Consider the following 25,970-nt stretch of genomic DNA (forward strand, 5'->3'; position numbering starts at 1 on the left):
TATATTTAGCAAGTCTTTTCCATCAACTTTGTATCTGAAGATATGTACACTCAAGCTAGTCAGGTATGAAATAGAAAAAAAAAGTTTGAACACAGAGACTAGACAATTTCAGACAAAAGCAATAAACCTCATGACCCCATTCAGGCCTTTTAGTTCAGTCTCAAATGGATTTATTATATTAAATGCTGTATCTGTTGTAATTCAGTTTGTTCAGTTTACTTATTTCAAGATCAACTCAAAAATTTAGGTATCTTTATTAATCTACATATGTATGTGCCCAGCAAAAACCTATAACCAGTAGTAAAAACATGTGCCACCATCATTTTATATGTCAATTATAAGAAAATGCAACATTAATACAGTAGCTAAGCAGTAGGCTAGACCCACAACAGTACAGTTAAATAGCAATTCTGTATGTCAATAATCTGAACCAAACCTAGCAGGATTTTTGAGCAGGAATCTAACACCTAGTACAGTATTATCTTCTACATTAGGTACAATTTTAGAAACTTGAGAAACAACCAGTTTACTTCCATTCTTTTAATAATTCAACAGTTAATGATGGGTGATTAGCACACAAGGCACACTTCCAGCAAGGTTTTTTTGTCTGTAGGATGTCAGTTTTATCAACATACAAAAACTTGATTTCGTACCTTTATAAGCAAACCCATTTAGAGAGACAGCACTGATTTGACACAGTCCAAAAATGATGACTATTTAGTGCAAAACAATAAATGTTGAGGTCAGATCCTCTACATTTATGCCTTTTGAGTCATAGCGCTACATCTTGGGTCGCCAGCCACTGATGAAATGCAAAAGCTTCTTAATTTGGAGTTTGCTAAGCTGAAAGTCTTCAGACAGGATTTCCTCTGTCAGCTGTACAAGTAAATTTCCATCAACTTTTTCTGTCACAAACAGTGACACAATCTCTTCAGGGAGACCAATAAATTGCAGGCACTTTGACACCTCTTCAATAGACAGTCCACCAAGGTCAGATGGTGGCTGCCAAGGTGATCCATCACCACATGAATGTGCTAACTGCAGATGAGGAGGAGGAGGAGGAGGAGTAGGAGTAGAAAATACACTGAGTTTATCTTTGTTAACAAATTTTTCTTCAGGTAGATCTGTTGAGCAAATCTGTGGTTTGTCCTCAGCCCCGTCTGTAGTTGATGGCAGAAACAGTGCTTCTAGGCCAATTAATTCTTCATCGGTGAACTTTAACGGACGTGGTGGTAAGGTGGGGCATGACCGACTTTGTTGGACATTATCTGCTAAAGGTTTTTCACCATAGCCTTCTGAGGAATAACTTGCAGATCTTGGATAGCCAGTAGGAATAAAATGAAATCCTCCATCCTTGGACTGTTGCTGTCTGCGAAAGGTATTAACTGGAAACTCCTCACAGCCCCCAGCACATTCAATGCTACCATATTGAAACAGTACTGGCACTATGTTCTTTGGAGTACTTGGTATTTTGTGACGTGGATAACTGTAGTAACTTCTGTGTTCAGATAAAAAATCTGAACCATCTTGGTCAACATCCCCATAACGTTGGTTTGGCCACGATGAGCGATTTGAAGGGCTGTCCAATAAGGGGCTTCTAAAGGGCAGTTTAGCTCCACTGTCCATAGCTTTAGAATCGATCCAGTTACAAGGATAACAGGAAACTGAGGAATGCTTCTCAATAGGCGAAGGTGCATCATTCTCTGTGGCACCACTGTAAACAAAGTAAATCATTTTAGGCACTTCAAAATCCAATATTACCCTCCTGTAGTAGACTGTTTCCTCTAAATTGAAGTTATCCAGGTGACAACCAAGCTCAAATTAACACGTTCAAGCAATGTATGAACTGCAAAAGGCAAACATTGAGCTTCAAGTGGAATGTTGAAATAAACTATTGCATTTAACGGACAGGTGACTACAGTTAGAATGAAATGTTAGAAGTAACAATAAAATATATTATTTTAAAATGGCAAAATCAGTAGAAGCCCCTAAATATAAACATAGTTGTGACCAACTAACACACATTTCAATTACAGCCTAACAATTCTGACTTTATAATTCAGCTTTGTTTTACTAATGAAGTTAAATTATCTGGTCTAGCTCACTTACACACCGGCATTATTAATTCATCCAACGAAATATTAATAATAGAAAAACATTGTTCTGATGAAAGGTCAGCAGTTAAAACTACTCTTTACACTTTTTTTTCTCTCAAATGCCAAATGATATGGTATATTTCCAGCATTTTGGATTTTATTTCAAATTTCCAACATCTTTTGTTTTTTTTTATATAAAGTTGCTTGACAGATAGAAAAGAAAGGATTTATGATATTGCATAGATGGAAGAATGAAAAAGGTGTGAAGGGCCCATAATTTTATATATACAGAAGAAAGAGGATCAAATAATCTGAGAGAACATGAGGACAAATAAGAAAGACACTGCAAAACAGGTGAGAGATATATTTGGACTTAGGCACAGTGAATAAAATATCAAAATTATCTGATAATACACAATTGGTAAAAAAAAGAACTCTGTAGTAGATTGAGGAATAAATAGGTGAGCTGAATAAATGAACTGGTAGCAGAACAATGTAATGCAGGAAATGTGTAATGGTGCATTTGGTGTAAAAGAAAATGGAAGCACGAACTCGATGGAAAGATCTTGAAACATATAATGAAATGATGAGCTAGTGTTTCAAATATTTCCTTGAAACCATGCACAAGGTGTTAATTTCATAAAAATAATCAACTGTGCTTCCATTAAGGGCTTAAAGTACAAAATTGAAGAGGCAGTAATAAATCTGCATAAAGTAACAATATTCATGACAGTTAAAATATTGTGTGTCTATTTATAGAAAGGAAATAAATGCTCCTTAAGAATACTGGAGATGGAATATCACAATACTGATAAAGGTTACTCACTCAGAGAACGTCAAAAAGTAGTTATGGATGGGTGGCTCACATTTCCTCTGGGTCGCAGCAAAAACAAAGGGCCATCAATTTAAACTGGGAGAAAAAGTGAGGACTGCAGCTGCTGGAGATCAGAGCTGAAAATGTGTTGCTGGAAAAGCGCAGCAGGTCAGGCAGCATCCAAGGAGCAGGAGAATCGACGTTTCGGGTATGAGCCCTTCTTCAGGAATCCTGAAGAAGGGCTCATGCCCGAAACGTCGATTCTCCTGCTCCTTGGATGCTGCCTGACCTGCTGCGCTTTTCCAGCAACACATTTTAGCATCAATTTAAACTGACCAAGCACGAGAAAAGTTGTGAGAATGACAATGTTAGAGCCTGGAAACATTGGTAAGATGAACTAACCGAGACAGGGAATATTATTCCTTTTCTTAAAAAAAAATTCATTTGAAACTTGTTATTATATTTAATTCACCCGTCATTTTTGGAGAAGCATTTCTGGACCTGTCTATTTTAAATTAGAAGATAGTCTGACTCAGCAGATTTTACAAGTAGCGAGAAGAATAGGTAGAATACTGTAACAATAGAAATTGCTGGTGAAACTCAGCAGGTCTGGCATCTGTAGACAGAAAACAGATTTAACCTTTTGAGTCTGATGATCCTTCTTCACGTCTCCACAGATGCTGTCAGACATGCTGGGTTTCTCTAGCAATTTCCATTTTTGGGTCAGAGCACCAACATCTGTAGTTCTTTGTTTCACTTCAGTAAGTAAAATACTGTTATGGTCTAGAATACCGTGGCAAATGTGCCATCCTCAACTTATTTTAAAAAAAATTCATTGGATTTGGGCACTGCAGACCAGACCAATGTATATTGTCCATCCATAGTTGCATTCCAAAAAGGGTGGTGGGCAATCTTCTTGAACTGCTGCAGTCCATTTTGTATAGGTACACCCAAAATACCATTAGGAAGGGAGTTCCAGGATTTGGAAGCAGCAATGCTGAAAGGCCAGTGACATATTTCCAAGTCAGGATGGTGAGTGGCTTGGAGGGAACTTTGGAAGTGGGTGTCCCTGTGCGTCAACTGCGCTTATCCTCCTCGATGGTTGAGCTTTTGTGTTTAGAAGGTGTCGGAGAAGCTTTGGTAAATTTATGTAGTGCATTATGTAGATGGTATACGGTGCTGCAGTGGAAAGAATGAATATGGTGGCAATCAAATGGGTTTTTGCTTTGTCTTGGATAATGTCAGGCCTCGTGAGTGTTGCTGGAGCTGCACCCATCCAGGCAAGTGGGGAGTATTCCATCACATTCTTGACATGTGCTTGTCGATGATGGACAGGCTTTGCAGAGTCAGGAGGTGAGTTACTCACTGCAAGATTCCTAACATTTGACCTGTTCTTATAATGACAGCATTTGTATGACTAGGCTAGTTCAAATTCTTAGAGATAGTTAAGCATAAATGCTATGATAAAATCTAGTATACATCAACCAATCACTTGGGCTTTACCTATCAAACAAATGTATAAAGCAATAAAATAAGTCACAGTCTGGTATAGCATTATTCCTCTGCCTTCCAACAAAAACGCTCATGTGAGGGCACTTGATAAACTGGCATTTGAAACAAAGAGGACTATTTATTTGCCTGGGAACTTTGGAAGTGGGTGCTCCTATGCGTCAACTGTGATTAACTGCTATAAACTAATGTACATACTGAGACAAGGCAAAGGAATATCTGGAGCACTGAAATTGGGACTCACTTGAGAACAGTCTAACAAGTTGTAAACCTCTAAAGTATTCAAAATAAAAACTCAAAAATGTAATAGACTTATTATTAGTAGATATTTGTATAGAAATGTTTACTTCCACTAGAACTGCAACTGATATTTTTAATGGGACGTACCTTTAATGGCATACTTAAAAATATAAACTGAAAAGAAGCATTAATAACAATTTGTAACTTACTTCCAAATGGGCTCTAAGATACTAACATTTGGTTGGCTTGCAGTTTGGCAGTGCTAATCCTCAGCAGATGTAGCACTGGGGAAATAATTTCCCAAACATTAAATTTTCAACCCCACTGCAAAACTGGGAGGTGCTCACAAGTGAAGGAAAATAGGGAGAAACTCACTAGGATAAAAAAACAAACTGACCTAGGAATGGTTCCCACACAACCACTGATAGTGTGTAAAAACCTCCGAGGGAAAAGAAAAAAAAATCACTTAAAATGTCAACTTTGAAGAGTACAATATTATATTAACTCCTGCTTAGGTAAAAATGAGAATACCCCGATAGAGGAGGCAACAATAGCTTTTCAATTACTGTTTTAAAATTCTGTTTTTGGATAACATATTTCACTGCATTTCAAAATGGCCACCATGTGCAACATGATGATACATTTGCGTTATGTATAATAACAGAATCAAAAGGAGAATGTGCACTGTCTTCATATAGAAACAAATCTACAAATATTTCACAGTAGCACGTTATGCTAAACAGTACCTATTTTCACTAACAAAACAGAGCCAGAAAATGGTTAAGTTTGCACAACCAAGAGATAAGGGTCCAAATTTATTTTTCATATCTAAGTTTAAAGCTTTCAAACAGGACAATCACCAACAGGGAGCTTGCCATAACTCATTACATGATCCACAATCACAGTAAGTTAAACAAAGCGGTACATTTTTCCAGTTGTTCTTAATCCAACGCTCAAAGCTGAAGTCAGATCAGGCTGCCACCTTATATAAAACACTTGGTGATTTCTTACATGTTATGCAATCCAGAAGAATAGTAAGATAGTGTAGGGCTCGGAGAGCGTGTCTGTTGGCGTATTTGCCGAGGAGGAATTGATGGACTCTGAGAGGATGGCTTGGAATTCCGTGGTGGAATTGGTGGAGCATTCAGAAGTCTGCATTCTTCTTTTACCTAGCAATGGAAGTAAGACAATAAAATAAATGCTAAGAAATTTACAAAATAAAAACTTTCAGAAATTAAGATATTAGCAGCAGAATAGCCACCATTGCAGCAGAGATAACAGATGCAATTTATATTGAATGTCAGATGTTCATAAATCAATTTTTAAGTTGTAATAGTGCATCAAGTGGTCAGTACTCAAATTTCTGCTTAAAGTTAATGCAGCTGACTAAACAAAAAATCATCACAATTTTTTAATAAAATGGAACATTAAGTATTGAATTTAATGTTGAATTAGGTTTATTGTTACATGTACTCATGAATATAGTGAAAAGTTTACAAGTTGCCACCTTAGGTACAAAGGTACCAAGGTACAGAATCTTGGTACAAGGCAGAAAAATAAAGCACCCTCTTGTTGCCAACCACCTCGGGCTGCATGTTCCTGCTCTCATTGCTAGTTGGAATGATGGTGGTAACCTCTCTTGCTGCCACATTGGGCTCACCCTCCCAATGCTGCACAAGCTCACACCTCACATAAGTTAAGTAGATTGAACTAAGAAAAAAAAAGAAAAAATGTAAAAGCGAACACAGCAGACAAGCCTCGAGGAGAGGCGCGCATGCTGCGCTGCTACACTGCCGCCATGATGAGATAATACACAAAACTGTGATGCAAAAACTAAGTACCCAAACTTAGCCACAGGTCAGAACAAATATAGTAGTGTTTTACTCCTTTCCACACCCAGCACGAGGAAAATCAACAGACTTATTTTCATTTCAGTGGCATGAACAGGGATGAAGTGACTCACCTGGTAGTAAAAGTGACTCACCTGTGCAAACTCAGCAGGGAAAGAAAATAACTTCAAATTAAGAAATGCAACTATTTTCCATGAATTATGTCATGGGTGCGAACTGGGGTTCTGGTTTACTGGTCCAATAAAATTATCACCACACCACCACCCCACCCTTGATTCCAAAATGGAATGAAGCTGTGGTCTATAGGAACATAATCAGCACTTCTAACTGGGTAGGGAGGCCACAGTGATTCACACTACCAAGGAAACTAGTTTTGAGAGAGGAAGAGTCCATAGGAGCTACTGTAGGACCAGGTTACAGGTTTTCTGAAAATATAAATCTCACAAATCAATCTGCTAGAATCCAAGAGGGTAAGTGCCAGGTGAGGGGATCAAATGGGGAGTGACTGGGGTGGGGGCAAGGGTTTGCAAAGCTCACAACAGTATCTCTGCAATGGTAGTGTCCTTACCTCTAAGCCAAGAGACCTAGGTTCAATTCCTATCTGCTCCAGAGGCCATAGAGTCATACAGGATAGAAACAGACTCTTTAGTCCAACCATTCCAAGCTGAACTGGTACCCCAACATGTGCTTGGCCTATATCCCCTCAAATATTTCTTATTCACGTACTTATCCAAGTGTCTTTTAAACATTGCAACAATACTCACGTCCACCACTTCCTCTGGAAATTCATTCCATACATGAACCAGTGTAATAAACAAATTGCACCTCATGCCTTTTTGACATCTTTCTGCTCTCATCTAAAAAACATGTCCCTGGTCTTGAAATCCCCCACTCTAGGGAAAAGACATCTGTCATTCACCTTATTTATACCCTTCAGGATTTTATAAACTTCTATAAGGTCATCTCTCAATTTCCTATGCTCCAGTGAAAAATGTCCTAGTGTATCCAGCCTCTCCTAATAACTCAAACCCTCCATTCCAGGCAACATCTTTAAATCTTTTATGACCTCTCTCCAGCTTAATAATATCCTTCCTGTAACAGGGAAACCAAAACTGGATACAGTACTCCACAGAAGGCCTCACCAATGTCCTACAAATACTTAACATAATGTCCGAAATCTTATCATTAAATGTCTGGTACAAACGGTGAAGTCACATGGTATCAGGAGTGAGCTGGTAAGATGGATACAGAACTGGCTTAGGTCATAGGAGACAGAGGGTAGTGTTAGAAGCGTGCTTTCTGGAATGGAGAGCTGTGACTAGTGGTGTTCCACTGGGATCAATGCTGGGATCTCTACTATTCGTGGTCTACATAAATGATTTGGAGGAAAATGTAGCCAGTCTTAATTATTAACTTTGCGGATGATACAAAGATTGGTGGAGTTGCGGACAGCGAGGAGGATCGTCAGACACAGCAAGATAGAGACATGGGCAGAAAATGGCAGATGGAGTTTAATCCTGACAAATGTGAGGTGATGCATTTTGTATGATCAAGTATAGGTGGAAATTATACAGTGAATGGCAGAACTCTTAGGAGTATTGATATGCAGAGGGATCTGGGTGTGCAGGTCCACAGGTCACTGAAGGCGGCTGCGCAGTTAGGTAAGATAGTAAAAAAGGCCTATAGCATGCTTTCCTTCATTGGAAGGGGTATTGAGTATAAGGACAGGCAGATAATGTTGCAGCTTTACAGAACTTTAGTTAGGCCACATTTGGAATATTGCATACACTTTGGGTCACCACACCACCAGAAGGATGTGGATGTTTTGGAGAAGGTACAGAAAAGGTTTACCAGGATGTTGCCTGGTATTGGGGATTTTATCTATGAAGAAAATTTGGATAGAGTGGGTGGGTTTCATTTCACTGGAGGTTGAGGAGCAACCTGATAGAAGTTTATAAGATTGTGAATGGCACGGAGAGAGTGGAAAGTAGGAGACCTTTTTCCCCCCCAAGATGTAGGGGTCAATTACTCAGGGACATTGGTTCAAGGTGCTGGGGGTTGTGATGCTTTAAACGAGATGTGAGATGCTCATTTTTCTTACAAAGTGGAACATGCTGCCGGAGGTGGTGTTGGAAGCAGACACAATAGCAGCATTCAAGATATACCTGGATGAATACATGAATAAAAAGGGAATAGAAGGATACTGATCCTGTAAACGAAGGCAGTTTTAATATGGAAAGGCAAAATATGTCGGTGCAGGCTTGGAGGGTTGAAGAGCCTGTTCCAGTGCTGTGCTGTTCTATGTCTGAGCAATGAAAGCAAGTATGTTAAACACCTTCTTAACCATCCTACCTATGTGATCCAAGTTTCTAATAATTATATACCTGAACCCTTAGGCATATGTTCTACAACATTACCAAGGCCCTACTTTTAATTACATAAGTCTTGCCTTTGCTTTACGAAAATACTATCATTTACATTTGTCCAAATTAAATTCTATCTGCCACTCTTTAGCCCATTGATCCAACTGAGCAAAATCTCATTGCAATCTTGGATAACATTCTTTATTGTCCACTATACCACCAATCTTGGTGTCATCTGCAAATTTACTAACCATGATATCTGTACACTCATCTAAATATTTACATAAATGACAAAACAAAAAGTGGAGCCAGCACTGATCCCTATGGAATACTGCTGGTCACAGGGCTCCAATCCGAAAAAAACAACCCTTCACCATCACACACTCATGCTGTTAAACCAATTTTGCATCCAATTCGCAAGCTCATCCTGAATCTCATGTGTTCTAACTTTACTAGTTAGACTCCAATGTGGAACTTTGTCAAAGGCGTTACTGAAGTCTAAATAAACAATGCCTACCACTCCAGTTTCATCAATCTTCTTGCTTGCTTACTTCAAAAAAAAAACTCAGTCAAGTTTGAGAGACATTATTTCCTTCGCATAAAAGCATGCTGACTATTTCTGATCATTCCTTGCCTCTCCAAATGCATATAAATTGCATATTTTGGAATCACTTTCAACAACTTACCCACCACTGAAGTCAGGCTCACAGGTCTATAGTTCACAGGCTTCTTCTTACATCCCTTCTTGAAGAAAAACACATTAGCCATTCTCCAGTCATTTGGCACCTCACCCGTATTGATAGATGATAAAAGTATTTCTGCAAAGGATCCCACAATTTCCTCCTTAACTTCCCACAAAGTGTTGGGGTATATTCAAACCAGGTCCCAGAGATTTATCCACTTTTATGTTTTCTCCAGCACTTCCTCTTCTGTAATGTGAATTGTTTTCAAAACATAAATGTTTATTTCTAAGTTCCCTGGTCTCTATTTCTTTCTCCATAGTAAAAACAGACACAAAATATTCATTTAACATCTCTCCGATCTGCTGAGCTTAAACACAGAGACGACTTTGTAAGTTACAGTTGTAAAGTTTGTAATAATATCTTTGAGCATACTGATTAGAAAATATCTCCAACATTAATTGCAATTTCACAACTGGACAGCTTTTGCTAGATGTTCCTGAATGTGTGGAAAATTACACTGATGACCAATTTAGGACCATCAGCTGCACTCAATGTGATAAATTCATCATCGACACAGAATTCTACAGCACAGAAAAAGGCCCTGCGGGGCCTATCAAATATAGTCTTGAATGCCTTGACATCGCAAGCACACATCTAAATACTTAAATGTTATGAGGGTGTGTCTCTACAACCCTTACAGCCAGTAAGTTCCAGGTTCTCGCCACTCTAAGTGAAATATGTTTTCCTCCCCTCTGAACCTCCTGCCCCTAACCTTTCTGTTTATGCCTCTCATAATTTTGTACATCTCATCCTAATCACATCCCCCCCTCAGTCTCCTCTGATCAAGGAAAATAACTCTCAGGTGACTGTATGGAGTTTGCATGTTCTCCCCATGTCTGCACGGCTTTTCTCCAGGTGCTCTGGTTCCTCCCATAGTCTACAGATGTGCAAGTTAGGTAGACTGGCCATGGCAAATTACCCATAAGTGTCCAGTGATATGCAGGGTTACAGAGATAGGGTTGGGAGGTGGGTCCAGGTGGGATGCTCTTTGGAGGGTCAGTGTGTACTCAATGGGCTGAATGGCTGCTTCCACACTGTAGGGATTCTATGATTCACTTCCTCCTTCTCAGAAGTGAGCATCAACACAAAATATTAATTAAACCCCTACCTGCATCCTCCAGCTCCACGCACAAATTGCTACTGCGGTCCTTAATGGGCCCTACTCTGTGTTTTTCGTAATGTACTAGTAAAATACCTTAAGATTTTCTTTTATCTTAGCTGCAAATATCTTTTCATACCTCCTTTTTGCTTCCTAATTTCTTTTTAAAGTTTTCTTTAGCATATGCTGTACAACGGCTTCCATTGTTTCGAGTCGTTGGCCTCCCTTATTCTCTTTATCCAATCCTGTATATCCTATGATATCCAGGGCTCACTGGATTTGTTGGCCCCACCCCTTTATCTTCCTAAATGCATCTCACCGTTCTGTACAGATTTACCTTAAATTATCTGTTCTCAGTCAACTATGGCAAATCATACCTGATCATATTAAAATTGGTCTTCTCCCAATTTATAACTTTGATTTCAGGCCCCTCTTTCGCCTTTTCCATAACAATATTGAATCGAAAGGAGTTATCTGCAAAACTCCCCCCACTGACATTCCAACCACTTGTCTGCCTTCATTATCTACAAATTACCTCCAGGACCACCTACTTTCTCATGGGGCCTTCTATGCATTGGCTTACAAAAACTCACTTGGATGCATTTTAAGAATTCTGCTGGCTCTAAACTTTTTGCATTGTAATACCAGTTAATGTTGGGCAAGTTGAAATCCCCTATCGCTATCCTGTTACTGTTGCACACATCCAAAATTTGCCTATATCTCTGTTCTTCTATTTCTCTCAGACTGTTAAGGGTATGATATGACACTCCCAACAATTTGATGGCTTCTTTTTGGTTCGCGTTCTACCCATATGACTTCATTTGAGAAGTCTTCTAAGATGGAATCCCTCGTTATTGCTGTAATTAATTCCCTGATCAATACTGCAACATCTATTTTATATTTTAAAAAACTTTTTCCCTGTTCGCCCAAAGATTCTGTATCCCAATCCTGCCCCTCTCAATCATAGTGACTGCAATGACATCATACCTCCATGTTTTAATTTTGTCCTCAACTCATCTGCCTTGTTTGTCAGATTCCTTCACTAAAATAAATACCATCCAAGTTTGCCAAACACCTTTGTGCCTTAAATGGCCTATAAATTCTCAGAATTGACTTAGAATCCCTACAGTGTTGAAGCAACCCATTTGGCCCAAGTCAACCCAACCCTCTGAAAAGCATCCTACCCAACTCGCCCTCTTACCCCATCAGAGTAATCCTGCACTCCCCAGAGCCGATTCACCTAATCTGCACATCTTTGGACTGTGGCAGGAAACTGAAGCACCCACAGAAAACCCACATAGACATGGAGAGAATGTGCAAACTCCTCATCGAGGAGTTGACAGAGAGTGGAATTGAACCTGGGTCCATGGTGGGGCAGCAATGTTAACCACTGAAACACCGTGCCACCCTAATTTCTATGCCTTCTTGAATCACTTGCTTTCTCTTCTAATTTTGGCCATTTATCTTCCACTGCTGAACATTTTCTCTGGATTGCACCCTTTGCCAAGTTGATTTAAACTTCCCCAATAGCACCAACAAACCTGCCCCACAAGGATGCTGGTCCCATTCTGGTTCAGATGCAACTCATCCATTTTTAACATGCACGATCATTCCCAAAAATCTGAAACCATGCATTTACCTGGGCTAACCTCCTAGTTCTATACTCAACAGCACTTGCATGTACACTAGCCGCATATATTAATATCCAGGGTGATATTCTTTGCAGTCAATAAGGACATGTACACACATTGTACCTGTTCCTACTTTACAAAATAGATTGAGAGCTATTCCTTGGTTCATTTCTCAGGGCAATCCCTTGACTAATCAGAGTTTGGTTTAAATTTGTTAAAGTTTTGCAGTTAATGGCCAGTCGTCAACTGATACATTCTCCATGACAACACCTCGACCAGTCAAGGTCCATTTACTACCCAATCAGCACTCTCCTCTTCTACAAAGGAAAAATAATATTTACACTATGAGTAATTCTTGCAAAATGCCCTAATGATTGCAAGATGAAAAGCATCAACAAAACTCTCAAGCTCTTTAGCAACACTCAAGCTCTGTACTATCAAATGAATATACCAGTAGAACAGATAAAAAGGCAAATGATTTGTATGCTCTGTTCATAAAGCCTGTTGACCTGCTGTATAATTACAGTGCTGTATTTTTTCCTTTGTAGAGACAATCTAAAGATATAAAGATAAAGGTAGGGAGAGCTGTGAAATGTATAAATTTGGCACTTACACGACATTATTTCAGGGAACATCTCATCCTTCTGATAATTCAAAGCTTTGAATGTGAGTGAATTAAAATTAGAATTCCTACAGTGTGGAAACAGGCCCTTCGACCCAATAAGTCCACACCTATCTATACGTCGACGAATGGAAGCATTTCTAAATCAGTTAACGGATAATGGAAATGTTTATATAGTTTAAGTTTACATCAACTTAATTAGAGTTTAATAACTTAATGAATACAAACCAAACCCAAGAAATTCATTAGTGTGTGTCTGGACTGTTGAAAAAAAAAGAATGATCAAGTATCTCACAGAGGCATAAACAAAACAGGGACCCTGGCTGACCCAGCTGACTGCACAGCCATCAACAATGAGGTGAATTGGGTATAAAACAGACCACAATTCTGAAAGAAAATATACACTTAAACAGCATCTTCCAGAAGCATTATGTTTAAAAGTACTTTACTGGCAATTAGCACTTTTTGAAGTATAGATTATTTTTAAAAATTTCACTTGCAGATGGTGGGCTTCACTGGGACAGCATTTATTACCAGTGCCTAGTTGCACTTGTGAAGGTGGTGGGGAGTTGCCTTTTTGAACAATTGCAGTCAATGTACTGTGGGTAGACACACAATGCCATGGCAGCATAGTGGTTAGCACTGCTGCCTCAGAGCACCAGGAACCTGGGTTCAATTCAAGCCTTGGGCGACTGTCCTTGTGGAGTTTGCACATTCTCCCCATGTCTGCCTGTGTTTCCTCCGGGTGCTCCGGTTTCCTCCCACAATATAAACTTAGAACATAGGGCCTGTTCTGTGCTGTATTGTTCTTCGGTCCACGATGTTGTGCCGAACATTTGCCCTAGCTTAAGCACCCATTCATGTACCTATCCAATTGCCGCTTAAAGGTCACCAAAGATTCTGACTCTACCACTCCCACTGGCAGCGCATTCCATGCCCCCACCACTCTCTGGGTAAAGAACCCACCCCTGACATCTCCCCTATACCTTCCACCCTTCACCTTAAATTTATGTCCCCTTGTAACACTCTGTTGTACCCGGGGAAAAAGTTTCTGACTGTCTACTCTATCTATTCCTCTGATCATCTTATAAACCTCTATCAAGTCACCCCTCATCCTTCGCCGTTCCAACGAGAAAAGGCCTAGCACTCTCAACCTATCCTCATACGACCTATTCTCCATTCCAGGCAACATCCTGGTAAATCATCTCTGCACCCTCTCCAAAGCTTCCACATCTGTCCTAAAGTGAGGCGACCAGAACTGCACACAGTACTCCAAATGTGGCCTAACCAAAGTCCTGTACAGTTGCAACATCACTTCACGACTCTTGAATTCAATCCCTCTGCTAATGAACTTGTGCAGGTTAGGTGAATGGATCTAAATGGGTTACTCTTCTGAGGGTCAGTGTGGACTTGTTGGCCTGTTTCCACACTGTAGGGATTCTAATTTTAATTCACTCACAACGATGGAAGAATTTTGAACCAGCAGTGAAGGAACGATGATAAATTTCCAAGTCAGGATGGAGGGGAACTTGCAGGTAATGGTGTGCCCACATATTTGTTGCACTTGTCCTTCTAGACAGAAGTGCCTAAGTGTTAGGAAGGTGCTCTCTAAGGATCTTAGGCAAATTTCTGCTGTGCACTTGTAAATAGCATGCACTGCTGTTACTGAATGTTGGTGATAGAGGGACTGTCCGAGATGGTGTCAAGCTTCGTGTGCTGTTGGAGCTGCACCCATCCAAGCTAGTGGGGAATACTGCATCACACTCCTGACTTGTACATGGTGGATAAACTTTGTGGAGCTAGGATTAAGATATGTAGCAGCCATTTCATGCACAGAGAACTCCCATGAACAACTCTGTGATAATTCCAGACAACCTATTTATTTTTGCGATGCAAGTTGAGGGATAACTCACGGCAGGAATGTTAGTGATAAATCCTCCACTCTTTAAAATAATACCCTGGATGTTTTACATTCACCTCAGCACTGATGGAACATATTGTAACATCATCTCCATAAACAACATCAACACAGTGCAATACTCCTTCAGGACTGCACTGGAAATGGCAGCATAGATTCCTAGCCTGAAATTTGAACCCAGAACCATTGTGACTCAAAGGTGAGTGTGCTTCAGATGACACAGCGAAGCTATTGCAAGGAGGTGGAAGGTTGAAAAAGTATCACATCAACATCAGAATAGTGGTATTGTAGAAGGTTGCAGAAAAAAAAGGGATAATGCATCACAGTCAAATAATATCTAAGATCAGTTCAATTATGGTAGAGTAGAAATTCAGAAAGGAAGTTTTTGGAGTGAAGAACATGTATTTGGTTTGCAATGGCATTAAATAAGAGGAACTTGGACGTGGAGTGCAAAGATTAAAGGGTTAAATGAAGATTGAGAGAGGAATGGCAATGGTAGGAAAAGGCCACCTGCTGTAGTAACTGAAAAAAGGAAACATTTACAAAGTCAGCAGTTCAGTGAGAATGAATAATCCCAGCAACCAACTCTGAAGATCTAAGTGGAAGAGGAACGAGAAAATGCTGAAGATCAGTTCAAAAGCATGGAAGGAATGTTTTTCTTTATGATCAGATAGGAGGGGGGGCAGGAAGAAGTGGCAATTCAAATGGATGGCCCACAACTTTGGCAGGGAAAAGGTGTTGTGGTTCTGTTCGCCGAGCTGGGAATTTGTGTTGCAGACGTTTCGTTCCCTGTCTTGGTGACATCCTCAGTGCTTGGGAGCCTCCTGTGAAGCGCTTCTGTGATGTTACCGACGGCATTTATAGTGATTTGTACCTGCTGCTTCCAGTTGTCAGTTCCAGCTGTTCGCTGCAGTGGCCGGTATATTGGGTCCAGGTCGATGTGCTTATTGATTGAATCTGTGGATGAGTGCCATGCCTCTAGAAATTCCCTGGCTGTTCTGTTTGGCTTGTCCTATAATAGTAGTGTTGTCCCAGTCGAACTCATGTTGCTTGTCATCTGAGTGTGTAGCTACTAAGGATAGCTGGTCATGTCGTTTCGTGGCTAGTTGGTGTTCATGGATGTGGACCGTTAGCTATGTTCCTGTTTGTCCTATGTAGTGTTTTGTGCAGTCCTTGCATGGGATTTTGTACACTACATTGGTTTTGCTCATGCTGGGTATCGGGTCCTTCGTCCTGGTGAGTTGTTATCTGAGAGTGGCTGTTGATTTGTGTGCTGTTATGAGTCCTAGTGGTCGCAGTAGTCTGGCTGTCAGTTCAGAAATGTTTTTGATGTATGGTAGTGTGGCTAGTCCTTTGGGTTGTGGTATGTCCTCGTTCCGTTGTCTTTCTCTTAGGCATCTGTTGATGAAATTACGGGGGTATCCGTTTTTGGCAAATACATTGTATAGGTGTTCTTCTTCCTCTTTTTGGAGTTCTGGTGTACTGCAGTGTGTTGTGGCTCTTTTGAACAGTGTCTTGATGCAACTTTTGTGTGTGTTGGGGTGGTTGCTTTTGTAGTTCAGAACTTGGTTTGTGTGAGTGGCTTTCCTGTATACCTTTGCGGTGAATTCTCCATTCGGTGTTCACTGTACCATCACGTCTAGGAATGGGAGTTGGTTGTCCTTTTCTTCCTCTCCAGTGAATCGGATTCCTGAGAGTGTGGCGTTGATGATCCGGTGTGTGTGTTCTCTATTTCTGTATTTTTAATGATTACAAAGGTATCATCTAGGGAAAAGGTCCATGGATTCCTTCCATTGCTGAAGGCAAAAGTGGGAGGAGCAGGTGACAAGACACTTCAAAAGATTTGAGATAGTACAGAAAGACAACCAATCTTTGTAAATTAAGTGGCAAATAAAATGGGTTTATTTGACTTAACTACCACTTTCTAGTAAAACTATGTCATCTGTAGACCAGGTGATAGCATGAAATGCAACTCCTGCTGGACACCACCAACACAGGACCGTGCCTGGTTGCCAGGGTACCCCCGCAAAGCCTCCATATCCCTTTTACCTCATAGTATCCTGAAAGCTCATTTCCACCCCACTCCTCTATGGAAACTGGTCACATTGAACCTCAATTCCGATTATCCTACAAGCCCCCTCACACAAACCAAGTTCTGAACTACAAAAGCAACCACCCCAACACACACAAAAGTTGCATCAAGACACTGTTCTTGGATTATATTCTAATGATACCCTGTGCACTTCTTTGTGCTCCCATCACTCTCCTATCATTAAGGTGGTGATTACTGCTAATAATTTCCCCTCCAACTCTCTTATGGCTTATTATGATCTCTGATGCAGTTTCACATAGCCCCAATACGACCTATGCCGCATTTTTGCAAATGCAACTGCTTTTCACTCCCTGACCCTGGGCTTTCCTATTCTTTTGGCAGTGACACCCTGTTGCTAGTACTGGCCCCCCCCTACACCCTCTTGAACAATTAAGGAATGACAGCCAAGATTGTATTGCAAATGCAACTGCTTTTCACTCCCTGACCCTGGGCTTTCCTATTCTTTTGGCAGTGACACCCTGTTGCTAGTACTGGCCCCCCCTACACCCTCTTGAACAATTAAGGAATGACAGCCAAGATTGTATTCGTACAGATCTCTGATCAAATTCAATAAGCTTCACCCAGATATGGCTGACTGACATTATGCCATTCCCACAACTGTTTCTGATGGCCATATTGGACCGACTGTTGACAACTCCCAGACCATCACTGGACAAATCCCTCTGATTGTCTGTGCAAGGACCAACACCCAAGCAGTTTCCAACATGTATGTTCGGTTGAGAAAATATGTAACACGGTTGTCATGTAAGCAGCTGGCACGTGCTGCAGGTGTTAGACTGGCATCTGGGTGTGCCACACATCTAGATGCTCCCCCACCTCAGACTGATTCCTACTGTCAAGCAGCCTGTCTACGTTTCTGCAAAGAGCATGTAAATCCTATGGTACTGAGAGCCTTTGGCTCTGGCTAAAGTGTTTCCCTAAGATATAAGGGATCCAATTAAGATTTATCAGGTCTGAATTATAGGAAATATGCTGTGAAATGAATCAATACTGCTCAATCTCCAGCTTCCAATTTATTGATTCAGACCTATATCTTTATTTTAATAGATTTCTTTACTAATTTTCCATTAGGATACCAGTTCTATGATTAAAGCCCTCCAATTATCTCAGTTACATTACTACTCTGTCTGGTGCTGCACAGCAAGCGGTGGTAGGTTAATGACCCTATTTCATAACCACTGAAAACAATTTTGCCCTTCCCAAAACCAAAACCATATGAGAAGAGCCAATGGGCAACTGCCAGTAGCATGAATCATAGCTAAATGTCACGTATCATACAAATGTGTCAGGATTAAATCTGGGGCTTCCATTATCTGGCAAGGCAACGTTACAAGAACTAGCTATCACCTATAGATGAATCAGGAGACCAGGTTTTTGAAAGATGCGTAACAATTTGCCACATTCTTCACAGATTTCAAATGCTCTTAAATAATAAATTTACCAGCAATAATGGTGGAAATGTCACAACGCTTGACTGTTAAGCAGTCTTACTAATCCCCCTCTTATTCTTTATGTCCTCAACCCTATAAGGGAGGAATGTTCCAAGGGTATTTCTACTGAAACTGAGAGCAATTTCTTAAGTTTTGAGTGAGTATTTTGTCAACATCATTTGAGGACATATTTTGGAACAGATTTGCAGCATATAAACTATAATATCATGTAAATATTTCAGCAAAATCAAACGTTCAGCCAAAGCAACATATTCAGAAATGCAGTAAAAATTACAGCATTGACATCTATTAAAAAGCATAAGAGGTTACACAGATAAACAGCTTAAACACATTACAAGATTGAATAAGGTGATTTAACCCTCTTTCCCACACCAACAATAAACAAAGTTGGAAGATATTAAGTTGCTTATCAAGAAAACAGGCATTTCAAGAAGTTTATTGTTATGTAATTTCAAGCATTAAACTTTTTTTTAAGCTGACATTTTCCCCATTCTCAGGAGGGTAGTGACTTATCTGAAGTATCTGAATCCCTATTCATCATGTGATTCAGAACAGTGAAATTGGCAAGTTATTTAAACATTGTGGTAGGGAGGAATAAAACCAGCTATACATTAAAATCATGCAGGAAATCACAACAATGCTCAAAGTGGTTAATGGATAAAGCACTTGGCTAATACTTCCTCCTAAGTAGAAACATTATCATCCTCATGGTTTCAAGTTAGAAGACACAGTAAAGATAAGGCACCATAGTCTTAGCAGACCATAGGGTTTTATCTTATCAGAGAGAGAAAAACGAATTGTGGTGGTTTAACCTGAGGGCCACTATAGAGTCAAAGATGTACGGCACAGAAACAGACCCTTTGGTCCAACTTGTCCATGCCAACCCAATCTAGTCCCACCTGCCAGCACCTGGCCCATATCCCTCCAAACTCTTCATATTGACATACCCATCCAGATGCCTTTTAAATGTTGCAATTGTAATAGCTTCCACCATTTCCTCTGGCAACTCATTCCATACATGTACCACCCTCTGCGTGAAAATGTTGCCCCTCAGGTCTCTTTAATATCTTTCCCCTCTCAACCTAAACCTCCACCACTCCAAGGAAAGTAGTCCTAGCCTATTCTATCTCTCACTATAGCTCAAATCCCCCAACCCTGGCAAGATCCTTGTAAATCTTTTCTGAACCCTTTCAAGTTTCACAACATCTTTCTGATAGGAAGGAGACCAGAATTGCATGCAATATTCCAACAGTGGCCTAACAATGTCCTATACAGCCGCAACATGACCTCCCAACTCCTGTACTCAATACTCTGACCAATAAAAGAAAGCAATAAAAGTCTTCTTCACTATCCTATCTACCTGCGACTCCACTTTCAAGGAGCTATGAACCTGCACTCCAAGATCTCTTTAGATTCTTTACAGATTAGATTCCCTACAGTGTGGAAACAGGACCTTCGGCCCAACCAGTCCATACCGACCATTGGAAGAGTAACCCACCCAGACCCACTACCCTCTGACTAATGCATCTATCGCTATGAGCAATTTAGCATGGCCAATTCACCTGACCTGCACATCTTTGAACTGTGGGAGGAAACCGGAGCAAACCAACGCAGACACGGGGAGAATGTGCAAGATTCTTTGTTCAGCAACACCCTCTAGGACCTTACTATTTAATGTGTAAGTCCTGCTAGGATTTGCTTTCCCAAAATGCAGCACCTCGCATTTATCTAAATTAAACTTTATCTGCCACTTCTCAGCACATCGGTCCATCTGATCAAGATCCCCCTGTAATCTGAGGTAACCTACTTCGCTATCCACAACACCTCCAATTTTGGTGTCATCTGCAAACTTACTCTTATGCTCACATCCAAGTCATTTATATAAATGACGAAAAGTAGTGGGCCCAGCATTGATCCTTGTGGCACTCCACTGGTCACAGACCTTCAGACTTAAAAACAACCCTCCCCCACCACCCTGTCTCCTACCTTTGAGCCAGTTCTGTATCCAAATGGCTAGTTCTCCCTTTATTCCATCAGATCGAATCTTGCTAACTAGTCTCCCATGGGGAACCTTGGTCGAATGCCTTACTAAAGTCCATATAGATCACATCTTCCACTCTGCCCTTATCAATCCTTTGTTACTTATTCAAAAAACTCAAAGTTTGTGAGACATGATTTCCCACACACAAAGCCATGTCGACTGTCCCTAATCAGTCCTTGTGTTTCCAAATACATGTACATCCTGTCCCTCAGGATTCCCTCCAACATGTCCACCACTGACGTCAGGCTCACTGGTCCATAGTTCCCTGGCTTGTCCTTACCACCTTTCTTAAACAGTGGCACCACGTTAGCCAACCTCCAGTCTTCCAGCATCTCACTGTGACTATCAATGATACAAATATTTCAGTAAGAGGCCCAACAATCACTTCTCTAGCTTCCCACCTGATCAGGTCCTGGGGATTTATCTACTTTTATGTGTTTCAAGACACCCAGCACTTCCTCCTCTGTAATGTATTTTCCTACATTCTATACCTGCCATGTCCTTCTCCACAGTAAATACTGATGCAAAATACTTGTTTAGTATCTCCCCTATCTCCTGCAATTCCACATAAAAGCTGCCTTGCTGATCGTTGAGGGGCCCTATTCTCTCCCTAGTTACCCTTTTGTCCTTAATGTATTTGTAAAAACCGTTTGGATTCTATTTGCCAAAGCTATTTCATGTCCCCTTTTTGCCCTCCTGATTTCCCGCTTAAGTATACTCCTATACTTATACTCTAAGAATTTACTTGATCTATCCTGTCTATACCTGACATTTGCTTCCTTCTTTTTCTTAACCAAACTGTCAATTTCTTTAGTCATCCTGCATGCCCTCCCAGCCTTTCCTTTCACCTTAACAGGAACATACTGTTTCTGGATTCTCATTATCTCATTTCTGAAGGCTTCCCATTTTCCAGCCGTTCCTTTACCTGCAAACATTTGCCCCCAATCAGCTTTTGAAAGTTCTTGCTTAATACCGTCAAAATTGGCCTTTCTCCAATTTAGAACTTCAACTTTCAGATCTGGTCTATTCTTTTCCATCACTATTTTAAAACTAATAGAATTATGGTCACTGGCCCCAAAGTGCTCCCCCACTGACACCTCAGTTACCTGCCCTGCCTTATTTCCCAAGAGTAGGTCAAGTTTTGCACCTTCTCTAGTAGTTACAGCCACATACTGAATCAGAAAATTTTCTTGTACACGCTTAAATTCCTCTCCATCTAAACCCTTAACACTGTGGCAGTCCCAGTCTATGTTTAGAAAGTTAAAATCCGCTACCATAACCACCCTATTATTTTCACAGATAACTGAGATCTCCTTACAAATTTATTTCTCAACTTCCCTCTGATTATTAGTGGGTCTATAATACAATCCCAATTAGGTGATCATCCCTTTCTTATTTCTCAGTTCCACCCAAATAACTTCCTGGATGTATTTCCGGGAATATCCTCCTGAGGTACTGCTGTCATGGTATCCCTTATCAAAAAAGCCACTTCCCCATCTCTCTTGCCTCCCTTTCTGTCATTCGTGTAGCATTTGTATCCTGGAAAATTAAGCTGCTGTACCTCAGATGAAGGGAGAAGAGAGAGGTTGAGAAGGAGAGTCCTTCAAGGTAACCTCAGCCAGTGCAGGAATTGAACCCATGCTGTTAGCATCACTCTGCATCGCAAATACCAGCCATCCAACCAACTGAGCTAGCTGACCCCCTAAAACTAAATACTGATCAGGGATTATTCCACTTTGATTTGATTCTGCAGCAATGCTGTGATGTAACTGTGAATGAAAAATAATCTTAACTTAAACAGAATACTAAATTCTTAAATCTTAATTTCCAAGTTTAGGAAAAAATGATTTTAATATCTGTTAGATTTTAGAAACACTTCATTCACCAGCCACATACTATGAAGTACTTCTATATAAAATCAGTGAGTGGAACCAGAAAATCAGGTCTGGGAACACTGCAGGAAAATCCATAATTTGCAACTCATGGTAGTAAAAGAATGAATCACAGTTAAATATTTATTAGTTTTGAATTCCCGAGAGCACAAACACCGTTACCACTTTCTAAAACTGGCTGAGAACCAAGTTTGCTAAATATTGTGCAGTCAGTCTAAAATCAGAACTTACAGCTTCAGACTTTGGAGGCACTGGAGGCGGAGGTAGACAAGTGTCAGACGATGGTTTGATTGAAGACAAAGGACTTGGAGAAGAAAGGACAGAAGAAGCTGGGCATTTAGAGTGGCTCGAGTCCCTCTGATCTGATTTCAATCTCTCACCCAAACAGAAAAGATCTTGTCCATTCAGTTTCCCAGTTCCTTGATCTAACCATAGCTCTTCATAGGGAAGTTCTGACCATGATTGGACTCCAGCAGATTCTTCAGTCACTTCAGGTAGCAAATAATCACTCCCACTATCTCCAGAATCTTGAGATAGGACGGTTTCAGGAGAGAAAAGAGTCCACTCATTATTTGGATCTTTACAACCATGCAGATTTACTTCACTATTTCCATGCAAATTATTTCCATAAACACATACGGAAAGTCGATGGAAAGACTGTGTCAATTCTTCACGGGCATAGCTGAGAGAGTTCGGCATGTGACTGTGCCCAGTACACCTCGTCTTCTTTGGACTTTTGCAATCTTCATTCCAGTCAATTTTTACATCCCGAACAGCTCGTGAATACTCTTCAATATCGAACTGCTCTTGACAAACATTGAATGAATGTTGTACTGCGTTCTCATACCACATTGCTCCCTTAAGAAGACCTTCAGCTAAGGTAAACTTTGGCACAACTAAATGAAGTGGAAAGTGCATGGGAATCATTTTGTTGTTGCGAAGTACACAGCACACCACAACAGTCTTGGTTTGAATATTAACAAACTTATAGCGATGACCCTCTCGAATGAGGTGCAGATCATAAGGATTTCGTGGAGGTGCAGATGGCACAGTAACATTTACTGGTAGCCTGGTCTTTTCAACAATGGTGCGAATAGTGTGTTCACCATCTTGCATTTGTATCTCAAGGGGACTACGTGTGCTGAATCGGCCTTTACACTGGAAAGGAAGGCTAATGCTTTCATTGGTCCGGTGATTCATGCAAATAAGGCAAGGCATCTTTCCTCTTCCAAATCTGCCAATAGCGTTCAATTTTCCAATTTTCTTAAAGATATTATTAAATCTGGACTTTTCTTTTGATGTTTTGGCATAAAGAATTTCAGCTTGTCCCATTAGAGTAAGTTCATCACCTGTACTCAAAGTGATGTTGTATACTTCAGTATCTTCATTGCATTCCCCTGCGGCTACCTGAGGAGGAGGAGGAGGAACAAATAATTAATTATATTACAACGTAGGTTTTTTTTCCCTGTGGCTTCTATGATTTCAACTTTTGGTTGATTATTTTCAGAAACATTGATCAATATTAAAAAATAAAATCAGATTAACATTCGATTTTATGTCATACAGCGGGACCTTAATTCCGTGCATTTTGACATTGCTTTTATTATAATGCTTTTTTGTAAAATGATAAGTGCTGCAGTTGCTAGAGATATGAAATCAAAATAAATTGTTGGCAAAACGTAGAAGGTCTTCAGCATCTAAAAGAAATTAAGAGACTTACTACTGAGTCTAATGTGACTTCTTTAGAAGCTGTTCTGAAGAACAGTCCTATTAGACTTGAAATGTTAACTGTTTCTCTATCTACAGATGCCACCAGACCCACATTTCTCCAGCACTTTGTTTTCATTTCAGTTTTATTATAAACCAAGTTAACCAGCAATTCTTTCATGCCACCATAAATTTACCAAAGCGACAGCATTTAGACAGTTAAAGCTTTACACCAAGAGGGAACTGACATTTTCACTGGTCAAGTGGAGTTTGAACAGAGTTGTGTAAATCAACTCACCAGAATCAACTGCAGAGTGAAGAATTTTAAAAAAAATTCGGTGAGAGTAGAGTGTAGGACAAAGACTATTACCAAAATAAAACTTAACCAGTGTAGAGACTTTAAAAAACTGCAAGAACAGACAAGTAATATTCCTGGCCATAAGGCACCCACAAAACATCACGAAAGTAGTGTGGGAAAGTGGCAGATTGAACAAAGGAACAGGTATACCACTACAGAAAAACTGATTACTTGAGCATTCCAAGTCAAAACTCGTACAGATACAACAAGAACACAGAAATTAAGTAATTTAGAACCTGTGAACTGCAGACGAGAAACATGGATCTTGCAGTTTCTCCTGGGATTGCAGGCTTAAAGATTTTTTTTTAAACAGTTTTATACTAATAGTTTACTAATAAAATATTTCTTTCCATTTTGTTCTATTAACATTAAAAAGAACAAAACCATTTTTAAAAAACAGACTTTTTAAAAAACGAGCTTTTGAGGCTGTACACTGAACAGCTGAGTTATTTTTTACTCTAAATTCAAAAATTTTAAAAGTCTGCGTGTTTAAAAAGGTTTCTTTTTAAACATTGCAAAGGATTTTTTTTGAAAAACTGAAGTTTATTTTTTAAAATAAGGAGTTGTGTTTACATTCCGGAGAGTCCTACACATGGGTCAGCTCTGGAGAAGAGTTTTGTTTTCTTCAAGGAATTTATCGAAGAGGATTTGTTTTCATTCAGTTAATCAGCCAAGCGGTTGACTTTAAGTTTTATATGTTTGATTTTTCTCATTTTAACATTATTTTCTGTAGATAATGAAAAGTATTGTATCTCCAAAGTGTTATTGAAACTTTTTTTTTGGCTTAATGTTATTAAGGCCATATAGAAGGTAGAGGGTGAGATGGCTAGTAGATTTAGAAAAGTTATTACTCAGCAGGATCAGTCAAATAGATGAGTGACTGTCAGGAAAGATAAGAAGGTGGTTCAAAAGTCTCCATTAGCTATTCCTCTATCAAATAGATATTCAGTTTTTAGAACTGTTGAAGGGGATACTCTCTCCAAGGAAAATGGACACTTGGAACGATTCTTATGTTTGGCAGTATAGATTCATAGAGATGTACAGCATGGAAACAAACCCTTCGGTCCAACCCGTCCATGCCGACCAAATATCCCAACCCAATCTAGTCCCACCTGCCAGCGCCTGGCCCATATCCCTCCAAACCCTTCCTATTCATATACCCATCCAAATGCCTCTTAAATGTTGCAATTGTACCACCCTCCACCACATCCTCTGGCAGCTCATTCCATACACGTAACACCTTCTGCGTGAAAAAGTTGCCCCTTTGGTCTCTCTTATATCTTTCCCCTCTCACCCTAAACCTATGCCCTCCAGTTCTGGACTTCCCCCACCCCAGGGAAAAGGACTTTGTCTATTTATCCTATCTATGCCCCTCATAATTTTGTAAACCTCTATAAGGTCACCCCTCAGCCTCCGACGCTCCAGGGAAAACAGCCCCAGCCTGTTCAGCCTCTCCCTGTAGCTCAGATCCTCCAACCCTGGCAACATCCTTGTAAATCTTTTCTGAACCCTTTCAAGTTTCA

The 25,970-nt window shown here is 40.1% G+C and overlaps 1 protein-coding gene across 5 annotated transcripts in view; it reads right to left on the reverse strand.

Moving 5' to 3' along the window:
- Nucleotides 1-525: 525 nt before the first annotated feature.
- garem (GRB2 associated, regulator of MAPK1) overlaps nt 526-25,970 on the reverse strand; it is a 133,075-nt gene continuing 107,630 nt past the window's right edge. For all 5 annotated transcript variants that reach the window (XM_043688266.1, XM_043688264.1, XM_043688265.1 and 2 more), the window contains 3 exons: nt 22,614-23,789; nt 5,671-5,828; nt 526-1,714 (listed from right to left, as the gene is read on the reverse strand). In XM_043688266.1, the coding sequence (XP_043544201.1) occupies nt 781-1,714; nt 5,671-5,828; nt 22,614-23,789 (2,268 nt within the window). In that variant the 3' untranslated portion in view covers nt 526-780. The remainder of the gene's footprint in view (nt 1,715-5,670; nt 5,829-22,613; nt 23,790-25,970) is intronic.

Source organism: Chiloscyllium plagiosum, chromosome 4, assembly GCF_004010195.1.
Source record: "Chiloscyllium plagiosum isolate BGI_BamShark_2017 chromosome 4, ASM401019v2, whole genome shotgun sequence".
In the NCBI taxonomy this organism is placed as follows: Eukaryota; Metazoa; Chordata; class Chondrichthyes; order Orectolobiformes; family Hemiscylliidae; genus Chiloscyllium; species Chiloscyllium plagiosum.